At 43.0% G+C, this 20,994-nt stretch overlaps 1 protein-coding gene across 8 annotated transcripts in view; it reads right to left on the bottom strand.

Moving 5' to 3' along the window:
• Positions 1 to 20,994, bottom strand: part of L3MBTL3 (L3MBTL histone methyl-lysine binding protein 3) — a 153,301-nt gene that overhangs the window by 13,024 nt on the left and 119,283 nt on the right. For all 8 annotated transcript variants that reach the window (XM_045011477.1, XM_045011474.1, XM_045011475.1 and 5 more), the window contains 2 exons: positions 16,840 to 17,004; positions 3,040 to 3,131 (listed from right to left, as the gene is read on the bottom strand). In XM_045011477.1, coding sequence (XP_044867412.1) covers positions 3,040 to 3,131; positions 16,840 to 17,004 — 257 coding nt within the window. The remainder of the gene's footprint in view (positions 1 to 3,039; positions 3,132 to 16,839; positions 17,005 to 20,994) is intronic.

The following is a 20,994-nucleotide window of genomic DNA, read 5'->3' as shown; positions in this document are numbered from 1 at the left end:
GAGCATCACGGCTGGGTGCTGGCAGAGTGGAGCTGGCTGGGGCTGGGCTGCTCCGCTTCCTGCCGCCAGTGAGTGCGGGACGGTTGGGGAAAGGACGTCCTCCGCACTCACTGGCGACGGGAAGCGGAGTGATTCAGCCCCAGCCCGCTCCACTCTGCCTCCTCCCCGCTGCGGCGCTCCATTTCCTGCCTCCGGTGAGTGTGGGGAGGTTGGGGAAAGGACGCCCCCCCGTACTCACCTGTGGCGGGAAGCGGAGTGCCACAGCTGGGAGCTGGAGGAGTGGAGCAGGCTGGGGCCAGGCTGCTCTGCTTCCGCCACTGCTGGTAAGCGCGGGGGGATCCCTTTCCCCAAACCCCCTCCCCCGAGCAACACGGTTGGGGCCAGGGCAAGGGAAGCAGAGAGGGCTGCTCCCGGCCCCCCGCTAATCCCCCGGGCCACTCTGGGACTGCAGGGCCCCCAAAAGTGCCCTCCCACAGCTCCTGCCACTCACCCTGGGGGGGTGGGGGAGCCCCTGACCGCCCCTGAGACCCTCTGCCCCTTATCCAACCCCTCAGCCCCAGCCTGGACCGACACCCTTAACATGCTGCTCAGAGCAGCGTGTCAGAGCTTTACCGTGTTGTATGCGAACCCGTGTTCTATCGGGTCGCGTTATATCGGGGTAGAGGTGTAGTAATGTAATTTCTGTGTTTTAAAATTCAGTCTTGGCCACTAACACATTTAATGACTTTTTTTTTTTTTTCAAGAGTCTTAATTAGTTAGAAAATAAATTCAGACCCTATCAAGCTCCTTTGGGTAACTTTGTTGAAAATAACCAAGGACTCAGAAAAAGATCAGAACTATGGGTTCTGTCTTGTGTTCTGCCAATTAGTCTAGCAATAATTAATTACCAAACCACCTTTATATAAGATCTTGATTTGGGATTTAAGCATTAATTAGCATGGTGCTGCTAATGCAAATACATTATGGGCAAGATTCTCATTACTGCTCCAGCGCCTTCACACCACTCTAAAATCCCTAGCTCTGGCCATGGGAGGATTCCTCCACACAGGCATTATGGCAGGACTCCGACTGCAAGCCCTGGGGCAGGAGGCATGCCACTGGATACAAAAGGGGCATGCATGTCAGGAGAAGGGTTTCAGCATCAGCACTGTAGAGATTCTGGGCAGTATGGCAGCCCAGAGGGGAACCCTGTGGGGCTGCTGTAATTTAGATACATCTGTAGAGGTGTCTACATTAATGCATGGGCCCTGGACTAGTCCACAGTCAGTGGAGTGCAGAAGTGGCTTAATGCTAGGGTGACCAGGTGTCCCGATTTTATAGGGACAGTCCCAATATTTGGAGCTTTTTCTTATATAGGCGCCTATTACCCCTCACCCCTGTCCTGATTTTTCACACTTGCTATCTGGTTACCCTCCTTAATGCCAACTTGGCTCCCCCACCCCTAGGCTGCGAGTTCTTTAATGCTCCTTTAAGAGTGTAACAGATTCTCACACTATGAAAATATTTCAGATTTTTTTTTTTTAAAAGAGTATCTCAGTTTTTTCTGATGGAGCAGACATTGTCTATTTCTTTAAGCTGACTGAAAAGACACCCTTTCATTTTACAAGCTAAGGCTGACCCTTGCTAATTCACACCAACTGCCTCTTTCCAAATGATACTTGAGAGCGAGCAGTTTAGACAGCAAACAGTGACTAAAGTTGTGGTATGGAGTGAATGAGACTGTAGTCCTGCAGATTTGTATCTTCCACAGGCACCGACTTTCCAAAGTGCCAGGAGGTGCTTGAGTCCTGGCTCTGTCCAGGCCCCGCCCCCACTCCACCCCTTCCCCCAAGGCCCCACCTCTGTCCCGCCTCTTTCTGCCCCCCTCTTCCTGCTCAGTTCCACCCCCTCCCCTGAGCGCACGCTGCATCCTCGCTCTTCCCCACTCCCCATCAGAGCCTCTGCCAGCTGCGAAACAGTTGATCCCGGTGGGCGGGAGACACAGGGAGTGGGAGGGCAGGCAGGAGGCGCTTGGGGGAACTGATATGGGGGCTGCCAGTGGGTACTTAGCACCAACCATTTTTCCCCCATGGGTGCTCCAGCCCCAAAGCTCCCACAGAGTTAGCGCCTATCTTCTTTTGGCCTGTAATCTGTTTATAATCGCTACTGTGTAATCCAGAGTAAATCTATTGAAGTCAATGGCTTTACTCTATATTTATGTTAATTTAACATTTAGGCCCTCAATGGATAGGATGGGCCTGACTCTTCTCTGAATTCTACCAATGTAAATCAGCAGTAACTTTACTGAAGTAAATGGAATTGTACCAGTGTAAAGCTGGTGCAAGATCAGACTCGATGGAGGGGATGTATAATAATTGAGGTGGTGTCCAAAGGAACATTGCCTTATTTCATGTACACTCTCTGAACAATGTCCAACCTACCAATTGGGTGAGGTATGAAATAATGTTAAGTAATCATGCAAATAAGGACTATGATTGGAATTTTCAAAGGGGCATAACTGGATTTGGGGCCCAACTTTAATTGAAAGCCAATGGGAATTAGGTGCCCATTTCCTTCTCTTAGGTCCCTTTGTGGCTGTGTGGGCAACCTTAACTTTGGCAAACCCTGATTCTGAAGCGCTTCACTTTGCATCCTTAATATTTTTTCAGTATAGTTTTTTGGTGGAGTAGATATATTTTAAATTTATACAACTCAGCATGGGCAATCAGCTATTTGCAAACTCAGCGGAGAAAAATAATCTTAAAATGAGACTTTGTATGCCAGTAGTCAATTCAGAGCTCATTTTTACAGCTGTGATAAAGTGCTAGGCACAATCTTCACTGAGCACAAGATGACAAAAAAAAAAACAAAACAAAACACAGGCATCAAATATGCTGCTGGTATAAAAGGGCACAACTCACTTGAAGTCAATGGAATTGTGCCTCCTTATTTTAACAGTGAATTTGGCCTATAAACTGAATCACAAAGTAGTAGCACACAAATCATTTGGCTTTTATATTGCAGATCTTAGTGCCAGACATAAAACTACTGCTAAGTTACCTCTAGTTTCATTAAAGGTTGACAGCTCATTTTCTGTCTCCTCTTCTTCACACTCTTCCTTCTCAGCAGAGTCCTTAGCTTGCTGCCCTCCTCTGAGGAAAACAAGGTGTTCAGTTTTTATTAACTTACATTAAACCTTTTAAATGTCACAAATGCCCTTATTAACTTTATTACAGTCCATGTTACTTACACAAATAACACTATACTATAACCATAAAATGCACCAAAAGGTTTTAAAGGGTCTATACTCCCATTGATGCAGATGTGTAATAGTTCCTACTGGCCAAACTCTGAAATGGAGGCTCTTAAAAGGATGTAAATAAAACTCACATATGTAAGTTTGTTGTGTTCAAAGCTGTAAATCTGATCTGAGATTCCACAATGCAAAACATTCAAATTAAGATCGGTACATAGGATTGGCAGGCAATGTAGGTGTTGCATCACCTTGAACACAAAAGAAAGTTGCTCAATGACAAACAGACTCTTTGTCTTATCACGGCCTTGTCTACACAATACATGCTTTGCTGGTATACCTTCACTGGTTTAACTATATTGGCAGAACCCCCTAGTGTAAATGCAGCTTATGCTAACAAAAGGAGTTTTTCTGTTGGCATAACAATTCAACCTCCTTGAATGGCGCTAACAATGCTAACAGAAGCACCCTTTTATTGGCATAGCTGTATATAGATTGGGGGTTTTGCCAGCAGAGCTATACTGGCTAGGGGATGTGGTTTCCCCCTCCACCCTCTGCCCCTGACTGACATAACTATGCTGACAAAACTTTATAGTGTAACCTGGTCTCAGAAGCTATTTTTTAAATACATATAAATATTTTGGTTTTAAATTAGACTTCAGGCAGATGGGCACAACTTCACTGACATCAGCAGTGTTGCACATGATACACTGAAAAAAATAGTACAAGTGAACTTAGCGGACCAGAAAAATCTACGCCTTATGCTATATTAAAGTACAAAATAACTATGGGCATTACAGCTAAGCACAATTCAAATATGTACAGCAGGAATTCCATGCTTTGGCACAAATGTAAAGAGTTGCTGTAGATTTCAAGCTTTTATTTATATAAAAATTAGGTTTCTAACCCTATGTGCAGAGAATGCCTTATGAATATAAACCGCTGCAGTACACGGACTGCACACACGAAATGAAAGCTCTGAGAAACACACGACTTCCCTATTTATCTCAGTGGTTGTTAACACTGGAACCACATAGTGACAAAGTACATGCCGACTTTTAACTATTTATCAGAAAGCCATTTTAGTAGAAATATCCATATAGTGGGCTTTATCCAGTTTGGTTAAATGCATTACAATTAAAGAATCTCAGACTTATTTTGCAAATTGGCTCTATTTAATCCTCAAATTTGAGTGTTCATATTTCTTACTTGTAAATATTTCCATAGCTGAGTACTTATTATGTTAGGTTTCCCTTGCAGCTGTGAAAGTGCTGTAAATCTACCTTAAAATTATAATTGCCCAATTTCCTAAAATATGCTTTTGGGTCCAATCCTGCCAACACATTTATCTATCTTCAGTTTTAATCTCTTGATCATTCCATATGAACACTGCAGTTTCCCCACACATTGACATTCAGAAAATACTTTGTAAACCAAAATTTTCTAGTATAAGTAATTGTTTGTACACAGGATACCCAGGATTGTAACAGAAGGAAATGGAAGTCAGCTTTCTGAGTACCAGTTGAAAATAGTATTGAGTCTGTATCTGAGGACTAAGCAGAGAACCCTTCTTATATAAATTTGTGGATAGAGTTCCTCAAAAAATACCTCAGTGAAGAAAAGGACTACCTGGAACATGAAGCCATGAAGAGATAATAGAGAAAATTCTATACGGACAAGGATTGAGTCAAACATAATTAAATCCACAAGGGCTCAACTGCAAAATTGAACACATATCTGCATATGTACTTGAATGCACATTAAACAGAATTACTAGCTATTTGCAATTACTCGACACTCACAATTACTGGCCATATGAATGCATAATACCATGCAAAAGTATTATTAAGTAAATGCACCATTACAAGCTTACACTTATGAAAACAATCATGTTTTAAAAACATTTTAAAAAATTGAGTGCTGAAACAAAAAACTCCACAGTTCTGATACATATGGGCTATTCCCTTCCTGTCTGTAGTTTCCAGAGGTTGTTCAAAGCTGCAGTACAGCTTGTGCAGCCATGCCCACCCCATCCTGCCTGCTGCCAGACAATTCATTCCAAAGCAGTAAAACAAACTCTTACAAAATTATTAGTAACAATAACTTCAGTGCCAACTAACTATGAACAGTAGGCCACTGCCTATATGGTAACCATCCAAATAAAATGCTGACCCTTGGCTCTGAAGCCATCCAAGGTGGCTGGAATTGTGAGAGATGCTGCTAGCAGAAAGAATATTATAAATTTTCCATTCGGTAGCCTAGCATCTCCCACAATTCTGACATGTATGAGAAGTAGTGATCAATGAACAGGAGTAGGGAAGGATAGAAAAATGAACATAAGAAATAGGAAAGACCTACCCTTTTGTAATTGCTCATAATGGCAAGACTATGTGTGGACCATCAGCTGCAGTACCTTCCTGCTAAAGGAGACCTCTGCAGAGACAGAAAGTCCACTTCATAGTGTCTGATAGAGGTGTTAATCGATGCCTACATGGCTGCCCTGCAGACCTCTGTGGTGGAAGTGCATGCTTTTCCAGTCCATGAGGTTGCCATGGATCCTGGGCAGACTGAAGGAAGTCAGAGATTCAAAGGCTGGTTACAGGCTTTCAACACCAGTGGTAGGTCCCACTTTGGAAAGATCGGTCTGACTATTGGTATAGCCAATCTGATTGCTTTGAGAAATCTGAGGGTTTCACCAAGGAGCCTGAGGGTCCTGTGAATAGTACACTACTTAGGGCTGATACCAGGTGTGCCATGGTGCTGGCTTGAAGGCCCTTATTCACACTTTCCTGAATTAAGTCTGAAGTGGCTGGAATCCCAGTGTCCCTTCGATCTTCACTGCACTCTTGGCACCATGAAATGAGCTTGGTCCACACAGAGGAGTAGTTTTTAGTGTGGAAACTCTTGGGTAAGAGCAGAGTCCCGATCACTTTGGAAGACAGCTCCACTCAGCCTAATGCTTCCTTTTCAATAGCCAGGCTGAAGACTATCTGGGTCTGGATGGAGGAATGGACTGTGGAAAAAAGATGTCAGGTCTCAATGGAAGATGAAACGGTGTTTCAGCTTTCAATTCTATCAGATTGGAGAACCAGGATGGTCAGTATAGACTTAACACTATTACTCTTGCTTCTTCTCAACTTATCTTTTGGATCACCATTCCCAGGAGAGAGAAGGGCAAGAAATGTGTATAGCAGGTTTTGCTTCCATCTGTCAACACAGCATCTGACTCCATTGACTTGAGGTCTGCTTTTCAAGTGAAGAATTGTGGCTGTTGTTCATTCTTGCAATTGGCAAACAGGTTGACTGAGGAGAGACCACATGTCTGCAAAATCAGAGTGAAGACTTCCTGGCTTAAGTCTCACTCGGAGTAGTTGACTTTGTATCTGCTTTTGGTTCTGCTCCCCTTTTACATGTATTGTCTTTAGTTAAGGGAGAGTCTTGTCTTCCCATTCCATGGTCTCCATCACTTCTTGTTCACCCTTGGTTGTGAATGCATGCAACCGTGGTCATGTTGTCTGGCTGACAAACCAAGACATGGTTGCCCTCTAGGTAACTCTAAAATCTCAATAGAGCTTGTTTGGCAACTGTGGTTCCTCTTCCCGGAGCTTCAGATATCCTACATTGTTCTTGGTCCCAGAAGTGCCCCTCCTTCCCAAACTGGCATCTACTGAGAACCTGCAGGCCTGGAAGGCATATGGGAAGACCCCTCTGGACGGTCCCTGGGACTGTCCATCATTTTAGGTAATCCAGTCCCTAGATTTGCATGTATACAGAGGAATGGTCCCATACTCTCAGAAGGAAGGCCTGGAGACACTTGGCATATAACTTCATCTATGGGGAGACCCATATGTGCGAGACCAGCAGATCCAGTAGCTAGAGACACTGAGCTATGAATGGCCTAATGCATTTGTCCAGCATGAACATCAGATCCTAGATCTTCTATAATCTGTCTACTGTCTTTCTCCGCTCCAACTCTGTTTACCAAGAGAACTAGGAAGCTTTTCCTGGTGTCATTGCAAAGCCATGTGCTTGGGGGGGGGGGGCGCTATCCAGAGTCCTGTAAGCTCTGCTTTCCTGCACCTACTTAAGTCTCTGGGTGGGGAGGGTGGATCAAAAGGAAGAATCTTTGTCATGCTGAGGATTTTGTTGGTTTGGAGGAAAATTCATTTAGGTTTCCTTGGAAGCTTCTGCTCCAGATTCTCCCCAACCCGACAGGGTCACAATCTCTTTCTGGATACCACTGGTGTTGGTAGCAACCAATGGATTGCTGTGCTGGCTTTGACCCCAAAGTTGAGGCTTCTCTGCAGCATCAGCTACTAATTTCTCTAACGTTTCTCCCAACAGTTCCTCACCTGTAAGTTTGGAAGCACAAGATATCCAATTAGGATGAGTGATGACTATTCATTGGCGTAACATAACATCCTTGTAGCCACCAAGTTAGAATCCATTGCTTGTCACAAATCACATCAAGAGTTTGACCAAGATAGGACCAGAGATGTCTTACTCCAAAAAAGGATCATAGTCCTAGAAGATGAGCCGCTTGTTTACTACAAAAAAGGCTTTCCTTACTAAATATAAAAAAAACCCCTTTGGTCTGAACAGTTATAGCTGAGGCTGCAGAGTGTGCCACTCTTGTGGTCTTTGGGGTGTTTTGGAAGGAAGTCCCCTTCTGAAGCTGTGACTGGTGGAGCTACTGCTGCACCAACCGTAGGCTCCCCAATATTTTTTTTTTACATATATAAACAAATATCTTAGTTTAACTTTTGGTTTAATCAGGTGTCCTCGTTTGGATCTTATGATGCCCTCAAAGGAGGCAACAATGGGAAAACATATTATCATAATGCTTGACAAGAAAGATGCTTCACTAATATTAACAAGTTCCTTGCATGCCAATGACTGACATCCTGTCTTAGAAAAGTCTGACAGTTTTTTTTTGCATGTGTGCTACTTCATCCCCTGGCTGTTTATGGGGGGAGGCAGTACATTGTTGATCCTGGTCTGGGGACCACACCAGAGAGGAGAGTTACTGAAACACATAACTCAGTTGTGAAAACAGCTTGTCAGCTGTCCCTGGGAGCCTGAAAGGCTGCCTGCTTACTCCGCCAGGCTGGCTAGCACCCAAGTAAGTGCTGTAGGAGCAACCTAGTACCACCTGGAGCTTTACTCAAGAAATCAGGGTAATTTTGAACATGGGAAGGGAATTCTCACTTACCTCTCTGTAATCCCATGAAGGTGCAACTTTGTGGGGAGTGGAATCCACACGTGCCTCTGGTCTGCCACAGGCTAGCTGAAGTGCTCCAGGCTCTAATATAGAGTCAGTCTGTGGAGCAGGGGAGGGGTAAACAGGGAGACCCTTTCCTCCCTTTCAGAGTCTGAGCTCCCTTCCCTGGCAGAGCAAGGGTTTATGGTTCATGATCAGAAGGCACAATTCCCACTCTGTTGCTGCCTCAAAGCTTAGTCCCTTTCCCTGGTGGAGTGAGGGTTCTTGGGCTGAAAGCCAGACAGGCACAATTTCTCTTAGCTTGCAGCTTAAGGCAGGGCGGCACAGGAGTCTCTGCATGCCCAGACATACTGCAGAGTCAGGGGGTGAGAGAGGATAAGTGTGGTACAGAGCACTGTGAAAGAGACTCTGTGAAGAAGATAAACCCCAGCAATCAGTCCCTTGGGGGAGAAGGCAAAGGAGAAGGGGGATAAACCCCTAATTTTCATCCCACTAGTTTATTAAGATTAATTTAACAGTAGTACTCACTCCCTTGTGAAGGACACATTTGCTTTTGCCTTTTTGAGACCCAGAGTCTCTGGGTTTTGCAGGACTTACCTCAGAGTATCATGAAAACCCCCTAATTCATGGTGCAAAGAAGGGGAGCCATGTAGGAGCCCTGCTGCTCTCCCCAGGGATGCTAGGACCCACTTTAGGACTTGTGGGGGGACCCATAGACCAGAAAGGGTCTTAGCTCTGAGATCTCGTTACCCCAGGACTTATCCCCTGGCTCTGCTGGATAAAGTCCACCTACTTCTCAGAGCCTCTCCCTGTTCTGCTCGGTCTCTCCTGGTCAGGTTTTTCTGCAGTGGAGTCAAGGCTACTTGGGGTGACAGCGGCCCCAACATGCCTGTCTGACTTAGAGCCGTGTGCCTTAGGACAGATAGGATTGGCTGGCTGGGTACCGGCTGGGCATATTTTACCTTCTGCCAGCCTTGAGAAAGCTGGCTAACATGCAGTGCACCTTTGGGAGTTTGCCCAGTGCTTGTACAGCTGCTCTGTCATGCCTGAAAGGGGAGCAGAGGAGCTTGGTGGGGAAGCAAGGTGAGGACAGCAAGTGCAACAGAGGCTCCAGGACCTGTGACCATTGTGCTGTTCAGATCCAGGACCAGGAGGAGGAAAGGAGGCTTGAATATAAATAAAAACACCTTAACTGCCCCCAAATACCTACAAATTACAAGCAGAAAAAGACAGGAGCGGAGCAAACCACCACTTGACTACTGCCACCGAGGCAGAAGATTTGGTAGGAAGTAGGAAAGGGGAGCGTGTCTAGCACAGACTATGTTGCAGCTTTGCACAGCCTCCAGAAACTGCAGACAGGAAGGGAATAAACCCATTCCTATCAGAATCGTGGGAGATGCTGGGTTGTAGAATAGATCCTGCTTTGGATATGCTGGATTACAGAAAAGGTGTGGATAGATGGCCAAATGCAAATTATCATAAAAACTGTGATGAGCTGAATGGTTCACTGAGACACACGCTGTGGAACTGCCAGATAGTTCAAAGTGTCTGGCAACAGGTTATTACACAGTTTAATTCGATTTCCTTGATACAATGAAGAGAGAACGGATTTATCCAATGTAGTCACAACTTCATTAATTCACAAAAAATAACATCCTAGAAAAATGGAAGGCAAAAGAACAAGTCGAACTTGCTCTTCACTACAACAAGCCGACTGATCTATCTTGAGAGAGTCTCTGTGTAAAGTCACAGTTTTGTCCCTTTGAAGAAACATGGTCTGCTTTGCTAGAATTATATGATTAAAATCACGTCTGAGAACTATGCCTACATATTAGCACAGGTCATTTCAGGATTGAACATGGAGCTATTTTCTGTTCTGCCCCTCTTTTTTTTGTCTTGTTCTTACTACTTAAATTCATTTGCTATGTAAATTCACTTGAGTGTGTTTATATATATATATATATATATATATATATATATATATATATATATATATATATATATCATGGGAATTATTTTCTCTAAAAATTGCATGATGCCAGTAAAATATATATATTTCAGTATCAATTTAATAAAAATGCACATGAAAAAAACAACTGATTGAAGGATGTTGGAGGAATGCATATTGGAGGAATCTGAAAGGTTGTCCCAAGGGGAAAAAGTTGCAGATTTTAAAGGTGCAAATAACTGAATGTTCTAACATTTAAAAAAATATGGATGTCTACGAGGAAGGGAAAGAGAGTCTGAAAATCTGTAATGGAAACAGCCTGGGAAAATCTGAGGGCACTACGTGATCTTAGGTGCAAGATCTGGAAAGAGGTATGAAAAATCTTACGGGAAGAATTTTGGGAAAAAATAGAGCCTGATCTAGGTGAAATAACAGTCAATTTTATTTATTTAAAATAAATTAACTATAAAATAAATGTGTTACTTTATTCATGTTTTCATAGGCTCTGACTGAATTTAATTCTACAAGCTCCAATTTTCTTTTTACAAAGGTTCTCCTAAAATGTCCATAGAATCTATGTGGAGAAGGACATTCTAAAGACTTTTGGTTAATTTCTGAGCATAATTATATTGGGGGAGGAGAGGGGAGTTTCTATTTTGCCTGAAACATCAAGTTTAAACTACTCTTGAAAGTGGAATATTGAATTAGATGGCCAAATTGGTCTGTTCAAGCATGGCAATTTTAATATCCCTATCTACTCATTTAATAATATTGTGTAAATATTCTTTCTTCATGTGAAATAAAGAGAGAGAGAGATTAAGGAATCCAACATAACATAGCATTCCTCCCTCCACCGTCCTATATTTTAAAAAATTATATGTAGGGCTGTCAAACAATTAAAAAAATAACAACAATTAATCAAGAAATTAAAAAAATAATCATGATCAATCAGCTTTAATCATTGTTAAACAATAATAGAATACCAATTTAAATATTTTTGCATGTTTTCCACATTTTCAAATATATTGATTTCAATTACAAACACAGAATACAAAGTGTACAGTGCTCACTTTATAGTGTTATTTTTTATTACAAATATTTGCACTGTAAAAAAGATAAAAGAAATAGTATATTTCAATTCACCTCAGACAAATACTGTAGTGCATCATCTCTTTATTGTGAAAGTGCAACTTACAAATGGAGATTTTTTTTGGGTTACATAAATGCACTCAAAAACAAAACAATGTAAAACTTCAGAGCCTGCAAGTCCACTCAGTCCTACTTCTTGTTCAGCCAATCGCTAAGACAAACGAAATAATTCTGCCTGCTTCTTATTTACAACATCACCTGAAAGTGAGAATGGGCATTGGCATGGCACTATTGTAACTGGCGTTGCAAGGTATTTACATGCCAGATATGCTCAACATTTGTATGCCCCTTCATGCTTCAACCACCATTCCCAAGAACATTCTTCCATGCTGATGACTGGCTCTGCTCGATAACGAACAAAAGCAGTGCAGACTGACGCATGTTCATTTTCATCATTTGAGTCAGATGCCATGATTTTCTTTTTTGGTGGTTCGGGTTTTGTAGTTTCTGAATCAGAGTGCTGCTCTTTTAAGACTTCTGACAGCATGTTCCACACCTCATCCCTCTCAGATTTGGGAAGGCACTTCAGATTCTTGAACCTTGGGTTGAGTGATGTAGCTATCTTTAGCAATATCATCTTGGTGCCTTCTTTGCATTTTGTCAAAACTGCACTGAAAGTGTTCTTAAATCGAACATGTGCTGGGTCATCACCTGAGACTGCCATAACATGAAATATATGGCAGAATAGGGTAAAACAATGAAGCAGGAAACATACAATTCTCCCCAAGGAGTTCAGTCGCAAATTTCATTTTTTTTTTAAACAAGCGTCATCAGCATGGAAGCATGTCCTCTGGAATGGTGGCCGAAACATGAAGGGACATACAAATGTACATGCCAGACATGCTAAAAATACCTTGCAACGCCACCTACAAAAGTGCCATGAGAATGCCCGTTCTCACTTTCAGGTGACATTGTAAATAAGAAGCGGGCAGAAGTATCTCTCGTAAATGTAAACAAACTTGTTTGTCTTAGCGATTGGCTGAACAAGAAGTAGGACTGTGTGGACTTATAGGCTCTAAAGTTTTACATTGTTTTGAGTGCAGTTACATAACAAAAACAAAAATCAAAAATCTCCATTTGTAAGTTGGGCTTTCATGATAAAGATTGCACTACAGTACTTGTCTGAGGTGAACTGAAAAATACTGTTTCTTTTATCTTTTTTACAGTGCAAATATTTGTAATAAAATATAATACTATTAAATGAGCACTATATACTTTGTATTCTGTGTTGTAATTGAAATCAATATATTTAAAAACACAGAAAAACATCCAAAAATATTTATAATAAATTTAAATTGGTATTCTATTATTGTTTAACAGTGTGATTAAAACTGCAATTAATCGTGATTAATTTTTTTAATCGAGTTAATTTTATTTGGGTTAATTGCTTGAGTTAACTGTGATTGATAGCCCTAATTATATGTTCCATGAACAGATTCTGTCCAATCAGCTGTAGCTAGATTGTAAACAGTGATGGTTAGTCATCCTACCAAACATGTAAAAGAGAGAATTTATGATCTAGTATGCTAATTAACACTTTAAATAAGTAGTTACTAGCGTAATTTTTATACCCTTATCTATTCCTACCAAGAGTTGTGAAAACATTTAATAATATAACAAAACAACAAGAACAATATAATATAATATGTAACAGGATGCCAGAGAGCCTGGAAACCTCCTCAGCTTTGTGATAAACTATTTTGAGCTTTACACGTTCCTTTAACAGGTATCTTGATAAAAATCTATTGTATACTCAGAGTTAGGGCACAATGGCCCCCTTTTCTCTATTAAACTGAAAGATAATCCTGTGGCATTCAGTGGGGACTCAGCATGTTTGAAAAATCAGGCCACTAATTTAGGAACCTATGTATGAATTGAGAAGACTAAATCTAGACTCCTACTTCTGAAAATCTTGGCCTTGACTATTCAGTTTGAGGCAATTATCTTTTACCCTGTACATGATTGTATCCTTCTAATAGGTTAAGAGTGAGCTTTTGTTTGTTTGCAATTGATTGCAGTTACTGTATCATGCTCATTAAGGGCTTGATCCAACTCCCATTGAACTCAAAGTCTCTCCATTGATTTCTATGAGACTTGCATCAGGCCATAATTGCTTATTATAAAATTAAAAACACCTTTATGTATTGTCAGTACTGTAATTGCTGCCTACATTTTATAAGGAAAATCTTTAATGACCTGGAGGTATAACCAGATACTTAATTTACCTTTTATTCTACTAGCTAAAGATAGCTGGGATCATTTTTTTTCTTATCTTTTATCTCAATTTGTGTACTCTGTATGTTTCAAGATGTTTGAGTTATGATATATTTTCCACTTATTAAAAAAGAGAGTCAATAATAGAATTTGAATGTGCTGTCTACACACACACACACAAATTATATAATTCTCTTCCATTTTCTGTTGGCATACTATTGATCAAAATAAGAGGCCCTACGTTAATTTTTCTTTGCTTTGTCCTGTATTTCACAAACCCAATTTCAGTTTAAACAGAAATTGTTAAAGGTACTCTTTTAGGCAGCAGTGTCTATTGTGAAGAATCATATTTGGGATTATAAAAAATCTTGACTATTACTGATAAAAGTATTACTTCATTTTTTCTATTACTTTCTATGGAAAATCTACTGTATCTATTTTCAGGAAATGGATTAACTTTCTATTGACTCCAGTAATCTAAACTTTGCATGTAAGTTTAAAGATTATATGCCTAGTACCTGCAATAAAGTTGACTATTTCCATTACAAATATTCTCCCCATAAAGTAATTTTGTTTTCTGATTTCACAGACTGGAAATGCGTCAGTTTCTTGAACCAATAGTTACTGGAGGTACCATAAATATGCAGTGTTGTAGCCGTGCTGGTCCCAGGATATTAGCGAGACAAGGTGGGTGAGGTAATACCTTTTATTAGACCAGCTTCTGTTGGTGAGAGAGAGACATTTTCGAGCTTACACAGACCTCTTCTTCAGGTCTGGGAAACTAAGGCTTTGTCTACACTAGCCCTTTTGTCAGTAAAACTTTTGCCAGTCGGGGTATGAAAAAATACACCGCTGACCGACATAAGTTGCACCAGCAAAAGTGCCAGTGTGGACAGCTATGTCCACAGACAGAAATGCTCTCCCACCAACATAGCTACCACTGCTTGTTTGGGGTGGTTTAATTATGCTGGCAGGAGAATTCTCTCTCACTGGCATAGAACAGCTACACGGGAGACCTTACAGTGGCGCAGCTAACTCCATGCCAGTCCACAGTTTTCCTGGGGGAGGTGGAAGAGTCACCCCGAGACCTTGAGTGGTCTCGATTGGTCTTATACGACCTTTCCCTCGGCAGTCGACAGGGAATGGCTCCTCTGCTTCTTCAGAGAGGTGCCTGCTCTGGAATGTGAAGTGGAAGCATACTTAGAACCCCACGGCAGTCTCCAGCCTGATGATCGCCTCAGTACCGAAGCAGGGACCACAGTTGGGAATTGCTCCCCCACACGAAGAACAGTGTTTAAACTCCCCTGAGGGCATCACCGAGAAAATTTAAATTATCATAACTAATGCTAATCTAACACTCAGTGTTCTACTAACTATTTACAAGAGAAAACTAAACTAGTTGAGAGGTTGTGAGGTTAAGACCACACAGAACTCGGATTCCAGCCATGGCTGGTGCAAAGGAACTGACAGGGCTGGTGCAACCCATTAGGCGACCTAGGAGGTCGCCTAGGGTGCTAGCATTTGGGGGGCGGAATTTCGGGTCCTTCGGCGGCAGCCGGATCTTCAGCCGCCCCAGTTGTTGTCAGCATTTAGGCGGAGGGACATGGGGCAGGGGGGGTGTGGCACAAAGAGGATCTGCTCCCCGCCTCAGATCACCTCTGCTCCACCTCCTCCCCTGAGCACGCCGCCCCGCTCTGCTTTTCTCCCTCCCAAGCTTGCGGCACGAAACAGCTGATTGGTGCCACAAGCCTAGGAGGCAGGAGAAGTGGAGCGGCGACGGCGTGCTTGGGGAGGAGGCGGATAGAGGTGAGCTGGGGCGGGGAGCTGCCGCATGGCTCCCGGGGCTGGGGGGAGATGCCATGGGGGGCCTCTCAGGGTGGAGCTGCCATGGCAGGGGCGCCTCCGGGTGTGTGGAGAGCTGCCACAGGGCTCGGGGGGAGGGAAGGGCGCAAGGTGGAAGTTTTGCCTAGGGCATGAAACATCCTTGCACCCACCCTGGGAACTGAGAGAGGTTCGGGGCAGCATCGCCTCATATACCCAGAGGAGAGGCTACAGCCACGTGGTGCTAGTGCTGCCCCTCTACAAGTACTGGTAGACAAATTTACACTGGGTGTGCACACACCTAAGTGGAATGCATGGCTGCGTCTACTCAAAGTTTTCAATTACTGCTATGTTCTTTTTTTTATTCGTAAACATCTATATCAAAAAGTAGATTTGCAGATACTTTAATTAAGAAAGAAATCACTGAGTAGATCCAAGTTTCAGGGGATTGAACTGCTTCTTAATTAAGCAGCAAACTTCAATAATCTAAACATTACTTTGAGATATCTACTCTACTTGATTAACATTCCTAGGCAGAGAACAGTATCTCAACTAATTTGCTATTATCATCACTTATAATATGGGTGTTATGAATGTTTGAGATAACATGAAGATGCATAGAATTAAGGAAGGCTGTCTCATTCTAGTGTAGGATAATAGCCACCAAAATAAGGCTTCAAATTTGCAATGAGTTTAACTTGAGTAGATTGCTTTACCCATATGAAGTCCCACTGAAGTCACTGAAATGTATACATTTTAATTTCACATATATTGACAATAACTTTTCTATAACACTAGTCAAAGTGTCTACTTTTAAAAACTAGCTTTAAATTTGTTTTAAAATTTAGATTGTTTTCAAAACTAGCTTAAACACACCTTGCTCCTTTCAGCCCAAACAATTAATACAAAACCTCAGTTAGCTAAATAAGCACTTTTCATTTAAAAATGTGATTTATTTTTAAGGAGAATGCAGGGAAATTCCTTACCTCTATAGAGTCAATAATTTCCCTGTTCAGGAATATATGTATCCCCTCATTTTTCCTTATGCTTTGCATTATTCACTAGCTATATACATTATGACACACTATTATTCTAGTATTTAATTTAGAGACAACTGCATGGCTTCCTCGTGTCTCCTCATGCCTTCCTGGGAATTTCACTAATAAATCATTGTACTGTATTTATGTAACAAGTTGCATTTCACATGTAGCCTCCAAACAATCCATATTTCAAAGGTAGTTGAAAGACACATACCTAGAGGGTTTCTTGTCTTTGGCATCACATAATAGAAGCTCTTTGCAAGGAGATTTATTTTCTGTATCTTCCTGCTTTGTCGTCTCTGACACAGATTTCCCAGATGATCGATTATGAGCTGAAGATTTTGAGCCAGTGTGACCAGGGCTAGGACATTTTCTGTCACTATTAAAATAAATTGATAAAGTTTTGAAATCTGAGCTGACAAAACTGGATCTCACAACTTCAAAGCACTAGGTATACAGCTATTTTTAGAGCACTCACCAGCCCTCCTAGCTCAAGTCTGTCGACCTGGGATTGGAGGCTCACTGCCACTTGCTCCAAAATGTGGTGTAAATTTTTCCACATTGTCACAGGTAAAACTCCCACTGACTTCAATGGGAGTAGAGTTCGCCCAACACTGAGTGCTTTTGAAAAGTCTACCAGTATAATATGAATACAAACGAATTTTAAAATTTCTTTTCACAGTTTTTGCTTTAAAAAATGTATGCATTCTTGTGTCTTGGACAATCAAAACAGATTAGGGCCTGATACTATTCCCACTGAAGTGAAGTTACTGTAGGCACCAATGGAACTAGTCAGTTTGTAGTCAATTTTACTTTCTAGTTCTAATACATTAGCACAATCCTACAATTTGGGGATAATTTAACCAGATAGTGAACTTCTAATAGCTGAACACCCTCTTTGTTTTTAACTTAAAGTGGGGCTTCTCCATGAAAACAGCACTTAAACTACTACATATTCCAAATTCAAGGGCATTATAAGTGAAAACTGAGTGAAATTCTGGACTGCAAAAATGTCACCATTAGCACATTTCACTCAAATATAGCCCTTAGAAATATTGCAAACCCCTCCCCACTCCAGGTATTTGCAATTGATTTTGGTGTAAAAGCCTGAAACTGTTGAAAATAAACATATTAGGAGCCCCTTGCCACCACAACCATTTTCTCCCAGTGCTTCTAATAAAAAAGTTACTAACCTTTCCAAAACTGTTGCTCTTTGAGAGGTCTTGCTCATGTCCATTCCACGTTAGGTGTGCGTGTGCAGTGTGCATCGTCGCCAGAGATTTCTGCCTCAGTGATATCCGTCAGACCAGCTCTAGCAACCTCTGGTGCCCTGCGCTCAGGTGCCAGTATAAGGAGCCTGATGGCCCCACATCCCCTCCGTTCCTTTTTGCCAGCTAACTCTGACAAAGAGGCAGGAGGGTGGATCATGGAATGGACATGAGCAACACATCTCGAAGAACAACAGATATGGAAAGGTTAGCAACTCTTTTCTTCTTCGAGTGCTTGCTCACGTCCGTTCCACGGTATGTGACTCCCTAGGGGTACCCGAGGAGGAGGGCTCAGAGTTCATGGACATGTGGATTGCAACACTACTCTACCAAACTTGACATAATCTCTTGCCTGCTGGGTGATAGTGTACTGGGAGGAGAAGGTATTTAACAATGAACAGGTCACTGCTCTGCAGATGTCTTGGATTGGGACCTTGGCCAGAAACGCCGCTAATGAAGCCTGAGCTCTTCTTGAATGAGCAGTCAAGATGGCAGGAGTTGGGACGCCTGCCTGCTCATAGCACATACAAATGCAGGAAGTGATCCAGGATGAAATTCTCTGGGCTAAAAGCAGTAGGCCCTTCATCTTGTCTGCTACTGCCACAAAGAGGAGCATGGATTTATGGAACGGCTTGGTCCTCTCAATGTAGAAGGCCAGGGAGTGTCTAACATCCAGTGTGTGGAGAGACAGTTCCTCTGAATTCTTGTGCGATTTCAGGAAGAAAACTGCCCAGAAAATAGCCTGATTATTATGAAACTGCAAGACCATCTTTGGGAGGAATGCTGGGTGGGGGCGCAGTTGAACCATGTCGTTATATAGAACACTGTATATGGGGGTTCCAATGTAAGGGCCCTGATTTCTGAGACCCTCCTGGCCAAGGTAATTGCTACCAGGAAGTCAATCTTCCAGGAGAGATACGACTGAGGGGACAATGTCAGCAGCTCAAAGGGAGGGGGGGGGCTTGTGAGTCTTATCAGGACAAGGTTTAGGTCCCATGGTGGGATAGGTTTGCAAATTTGAGGGTAAAGTCTCTTAATTCCTTGAGGAAGCAGATGGACATTTCGTGTGAGAAGACAAACCTACCGTCCACTGGAGGGCTGAGATAGCCACCAGATGCACCTTGAGAGATGAAATGGCTAGGCCCTGTTGTTTCAGATGGAGCAAGTATTCTAGCACGAACTGGAAGGGTGACTGAATTGGTGAGAATCCTCCTTGGGAAGACCACACCGAGAAATGCTTCCACTTGGCTAGATAAGTCACTCTAGTAGACAGTTTCCTACTACCTAGCAAGACCTGATGGACTTGTTCTGAAGGGGCCTGCTCTGCCGGGTTCAACCATGGAGCTTCAATGTGGTCAGGTAGAGGGTCCTGAGGTTCAAATGGAATAAACGTGTGATCTTGCGAGATCAAGTCCAGGAGGGTTGAGAGTGGCAGTAGGAAGGCATCTGAGAGTGAGCCAGGGCTGTGACTGTGCAGTGAGCAAAACTGATGGCATTTCCTGTTCTGTTTGGTTGCAAACAGGTCTACAGAGGAGATTCCCCACCTCTGGAAGATAGATCTGGTCTCCTCTGAGTGAAGGGATTACTTGTGGTGAGAAGAGAAAGACCTGGTGAAAGAGGTGATCTGCCAGGCTCCCAGACGTCCCACAGGTGAATGGCCTCTTGATAGAGGGTAGAGGAACACACTGTTTCCTGTCTGTTGATGTAAAACATGGCTGCCATGTTGTCCGTGAGCACTCATACAACTTAGTCCGTAATCTGGGGTAGGAACACTTGGCAAATTAAGTGGACTGCTCTGAGCTCGCTGACGTTTAAGTGCAGGGAGAGCTCTTCCTGGGACCATAGGTCCTGAGGCACTTGAGGTGAGCCCCCCAACGTAGTTTGGATGCATCTGAAATTAGGGATATGGAAGGTTGGGGGGGGTAACAAAGTTAACTCCTGCATATACTGAACGGGGATCTCTTCACCAGTCGAGAGAGACAAGGACCAGAATGGGGACTATAAGCACCTATTCCAAGTGGTGATGGTACACATAAGCCAGTCAAACTTGAAGGGATCTTAGGTGTAGTCTTGTGTGTCGTACCACGTAAATGCACACAGCCATGTGACCCAAAAGTTTGAGGCAAAAATGGACTATCATGACCAGGTTGGCCCGACCTTGGATATCAAAGCCGCATTGTTTAGAACCGAGACTCTGGGAGGAAGACTCTGGACCAGGTAGAATCAAGCACCATTCCAATAACCTCTATCCTCTGGAGGGAACAAGAGACAACTTTTGCTCATTTATCAATAGGCCCAAGGCACAGAAGGTGGCTTGGACCAGGCTGATGCTGGCTTTCACCGACCCTTGGACCAGCCCTTGATCACAGCCAGTCATCAAGGTAATGATAGACTTGAATGGTGTGCCTTCTGAGGAAGGCCGCCATCACCGGCATGCATTTTTTGAAAACCCGAGGGGCTGCTAACAGGCCAAATGGGAGGATGGTGAACTGGCAATAAGTTGGTTTACAATAAATCTGAGGAATCTTCTGTGGCCCCAGAAGATGGAGATGTGGAAATAGGCATCTTTCGAGTTGAGGCATACCAGTCTCATGGAACCAGGGAGGGAATAATGGAGACCAGGGAGACCATGTGGAACCTCAGTTTCCTGAGATAATTTTTGAGGCGACGCAAGTCTAGGATGGGTCGAAGCCCCCACCCCCTCTCTTGACTTTCGATATTAGGAAATAGCGGGAGTAAATCCCTTTCCCGCTCAAATTCTGAAGCACTTCCTCCACAGCCTCTACCTGCAGGAATAAGACTAGAACCTCCTAGACTAGAAGTTGTTCATAAGAGGGATGGGGAGTGGTAGGGAGGGGTGGAAGAAAACTGAAGGGTGTAACCTTCCTCCACCGTACTCAGCACCCAGTGGTCCGAGATGATGAGGGGCCATGACAGGCTGAAGTGGGACAGTTGGTCTGAAAACAAAAAGGGGGCAAGATCCAATAAGGGAACTGACATAATGCCCTCGGGTGCCCCTTCAAAAGTTCCGTTTGGGGCCTCCCGGGTATCTGTGAATCCGGTAGTGAGGATGAGGTGGAGGGGGCAGCTGACTGTGCTTG

This window comes from Mauremys mutica, chromosome 3, assembly GCF_020497125.1.
Source record: "Mauremys mutica isolate MM-2020 ecotype Southern chromosome 3, ASM2049712v1, whole genome shotgun sequence".
Lineage (NCBI taxonomy): Eukaryota > Metazoa > Chordata > Testudines > Geoemydidae > Mauremys > Mauremys mutica.
This window is presented reverse-complemented; position numbering and strand designations above follow the sequence as displayed.